Source organism: Nestor notabilis, unplaced genomic scaffold, assembly GCF_000696875.1.
Source record: "Nestor notabilis isolate BGI_N333 unplaced genomic scaffold, ASM69687v1 scaffold32610, whole genome shotgun sequence".
Lineage (NCBI taxonomy): Eukaryota > Metazoa > Chordata > Aves > Psittaciformes > Psittacidae > Nestor > Nestor notabilis.
This window is the reverse complement of record NW_009912076.1, coordinates 8,968-13,149: the sequence shown is the minus strand read 5'-3', so window position 1 is coordinate 13,149 and position 4,182 is coordinate 8,968. Positions and strand designations below refer to the sequence as shown.

Sequence of the window (4,182 nt, the reverse complement as noted above, 5' to 3'; positions counted from 1 at the left end):
GCATAGGGAAAAAGAACATCAATCATCTTTTTAAATGGTTGAGATGCAACATTACTGTAAACTGTACACACTTGGCAGCGCAGTTTCCATCACCTTGAGTTTCAGAAGGTGTCCGTTCAGCTCTTGCGCACAGGAAAGCAGCCAGTTCCCAGTCCTGCTTGTTTCTGAAACACAGGCTCCAGCCAACTTACCTCCAGCAGAAATACTCCTATGGCATAGCCTGCTTTCTGCTGGGGGGACAGTGGTCAGATAGGTCCTACCTGTTCTTCAGGTTTTGTGACAAGATCCATGACTTGCCCACAGCAGCCTAACTGGAGATCCTGCTACACTCCAGCCTGGAGCTGCCTTGTCACTGAGCAGTGAGATACAGCTTTAGGCATAGCAAGAGCTTGACACAATGTCCTGGAGAGCAAAGCCTTGTACTGACTCTGCGCCAAGTCACATAGTTTCATTTTAACTGCTGTCTGCCTGGCCAAGGCAGGCCCTAGCTCAATCTATCCGATTCCCCCAAGCCATCCTATACTGCAGGACATCATACACCCATTTGCCAAAACCTCTTGTCCTGGTTTCCTAGCCATTTCCTGACATTTTAACTCTAAACCAGAGCTCATGTTTTAATAAATTCCTCCTCCTCCCTCCTCATCTCCCCTTAATTTCTGACATGTTGACCAATACAGTTAAATGAGGTAAAAGCCTAAATATACAATTACATTCTTACAGATGGTCATGAAAAGGCCCCACAGTCTGGCACTTTCTGAGGTAAAGCTGTAATGTGAACTGAGCTCTCATGGGACAGGCTGAGTCTACATTTAAGAGAGGAAGGGATCCGAAACCTCAGGGGTGTTTGGCTGAGGCATCAACAGACACTATCAATGCGAAGAGGTCCAGGACAGCAGATTTTGTTGGCTTCCTGCTAGCAAAACTGCTCATTTCCTCCTGCTGCTATATATATTTTATATATATTTTCATGGCATCATGATACCACTTGTTATCAAGCTATCAGTAGAGAGCAGGCTTGTTACTGCAGGTTCTTTTGAAGCCAGGCCCCTTCCTCACAATACCCACAGTTGGCCCATGCCCCAGGGATTTCCCAGCTAGGCCAGGTTTTTAGATGTGATCCAGCTCTGCTGTAAAGCCAACACCCCCCCTTTCGCAGCACAGTGCTCTCAGCGCTGCTCTAGTTAGTTCTGCACAGGCAGCACATTCTGCATGTGGTGCCCAGCACCACCAGCACAAGGAACCTCCCAGAAATCCAGCCCAAAGTTTGAAGTGATGGAGCAGCAGCTCTGGCAATGACCCCATCCGGGCACCCAGAGCAACACTGCTCTCAAAGCAGGTTATAAGCTCAGTGGGCGAGAACAGCATCCACACTAGCATGAGCATATATTTATTTCACGTACCACCACTGAGAGAGCTCGTGCTATACACCTCACCCATCATGGTTTGGATTATAAGCCCTTGCTTTCCCTGAACAAAGAATGGTCATGTGTTCTCTTGCACCAAGTATTTTATCTCCTGGACTACAGTGCTGCTTTTAAACAACTGTGTGTTCTGTGTAGACTAGTTGTGTAGCAAGCTTTCTACCCTCCCACACACCACCTTTTCTTCTGCTCCTATGTTTATTTTGCCCACCTTCCTGGACCACCTTACACCCTCCCCACACTTTCATTCCTCCAGAGCTTGGTGGTAGTGCCTAAAGAGCAAGTGTTTACTTCCTGTTCCCCCCACCAAGTATCTCTGGTGTTCACAGTACTGGACATACTGCACATATTCATCGATTACTGTCATTCTATTTTAGTGTGGGAATCGACATCCCTGGCAAGTACCAACCCCTGTATCAAACCCCAACTGTTCCCAAGAAACTGATCTGGAGACCCTTCTACTGCCACCTAATTCCATTTTTTTTTAAAGTAACAAATTAAAGCATAACCCTAGATCATGGATTTTAAAAGTCATTGGAGTGAGACAGCGTGTTGCCTCTTGAACCTGCTCTTCAGGAGACAAATGCTTTGCCAGAAAAATTTAAGCACCAAGTGTGAAAAAGCCATCCCAAAATTTATTCTCAAAATGTCCAACAGAAATGCATCAGTAGATACTCAAAACTACAGAGTTCTTAAAAGTCATACATTCACAATGCAGAAACTTGACAATTGGGATGCCTTTCGCATGGCCTATGTAACAATATCCATTTTACAGTGTAAACAGGTACTGGTATGTTCTTACTTACAAGTCCAGCAGGAAAGGCACAACTCGGCATACAGAGATCATAAGCAAGAATCAGGTGCAACAACATTACACAAACTTTTGGTAATCTGCATTTTTGGGCCTTCCACAACAGAGACAGGACTTGAAGATTTCCTGCAGTCAACAAACTAGACTTCTTTCCATCGTTCAGTCCTTCCATACCAAATGTTCGCTTTCCAGTCTGGTTTAGATCCCATTACACATACAGTTCCAGCAGACATTAGAGGAATAGTGAAAGGTCAGTCCGGTAAGTCTTCAGATGCTTCCACTAATACATCAGGTTTTGGTTTCAGATAGTGCATGGAAGCATCTGCTTGAATCTCAGTTCATTACAGTGGTCATTAATAGAAAAATAGACACTACAACTACAAAAGGAAAAAATGAGGTAGATAACTTAGAATCCAGATGACTATCCCAGCAACCTTCATACAATACACATGGACCATTAATTACCATTTTTGGTAGAATGCAAATTCACAGACCACCAAGAAACTTAATGACCAGAGTAGGAATGCCATCCAAAAACCCACAAAACATTTAACCTAAGCATGAATACTTCATATTTAAATACAGGTTTACACAGACTGATCTTCTAAATTACCCAAATGAAAATAAAAATTAAAACAAAACAAAACAAAAAAAACCAAGAAGTCTCTTGCTAAGGAAACCAGTTCGAATGCCTATTTGCAACAGTCACCTGAGATTCCTTGCAGAGCTTTTAGACCTGACTTCCCAAGGCAAGTCTTCCCTTTCAAGAGAGAAAAAAAACAACCTATATACATACCCACCCATGCTTGTTTGGGGCTCTTGGTATTGAAATAAAACATCTAGGAAAAACTGCACATCTTTGGAAGTAGGAGTTTTGGCACTACATTTGAAGGACTGTCCTAGTAGTAGTATTAAATAAGCAGCAGTCAACAATAGAGAATTAATTCTTTAGGAGCAGTGATTAACGAAAAACAGCAACTTTCTCTTCTTAGAACTTCTGAGGCAAAAAAGGAATAAAAAAAAAAATTGTAGTTTTTATAGCCATTATAGTAAGAAGTACATTCAGCAACCACACAGAGCCAAAAATCCAAACAGAAAAACTATTCCTAAGAGGGTCCAGACATTCTATGATATTTACCCGCATTAATAGTTCTCATTTCTCATCAGTAAATAGAAGCTTTTCCATCAACAGTAGGTTGTTTCCACTCAATTCAAATCCCCCACGTATTTCACTCTAAACTAAGAGGTAAATATTCTAACCTTTGGAATTTCAAGTTGTAGAAACTTCTGTAAGGCTGTACACATTAGTCACACGTAAGAACTACTTTGCAAGACCCGCATCTTTCCACATAGAAGGAAATCCTATACTTTATTATTTACTATTTGCAAAGCAATATCATGATTGTACTCTGGGCAACTCTTACAAAGACAACCATAAAATCATTTGCACGTCAATAGGAAAATAGGAGGCTGAAGTGGAATCTCTTAAAAATATATGTTTGTGTATATATATTTGTTCTTTCTGTACGTCAGCTTCACTAGAGTTTTTAACTAACAGCAATTTTGTTCTCCTCTATGAAGTGAGGGAACTGGTGTTTTGGCACATTGTCTGCAGCAGCACCACTGGCCTTCTCTGTATCAGAACCAGTCCCAGACTGGGTCCCGTCTATTTTGGAGACTGTAGCAGTATTTATTGCTGAACCACCCCCAATAGTGACTGGAAGGGTAGGTAAGCCACCGCTCTGGATCACCGAGATCTCGTTTGTCTTCATTGCTATGCCATTGCTGAGTACCGCTGCATACTGATTCCATACTGTGGGGTCAATGCTCACTGAAGGAGGCATTACATCCTTTGGAAACATTTCAGATACCTTCTTGGGATCATTCCCCAGCAGAGCCATGGGGTTATCAATCGAGAGCCTTCTTCCCCGCCTTGCAGAGTTATTCCAC

General features: G+C 42.4%; 1 protein-coding gene across 1 annotated transcript in view; it reads right to left on the bottom strand.

Moving 5' to 3' along the window:
- Nucleotides 1-2,034: 2,034 nt before the first annotated feature.
- Nucleotides 2,035-4,182, bottom strand: part of SALL4 (spalt-like transcription factor 4) — a gene marked incomplete at its 5' end in the record, with an annotated part of 6,644 nt that continues 4,496 nt past the window's right edge. Inside the window, one exon of the mRNA XM_010017695.1 lies at nt 2,035-4,182. This exon is cut by the window's right edge and continues 47 nt beyond it. Coding sequence (XP_010015997.1) covers nt 3,780-4,182 — 403 coding nt within the window.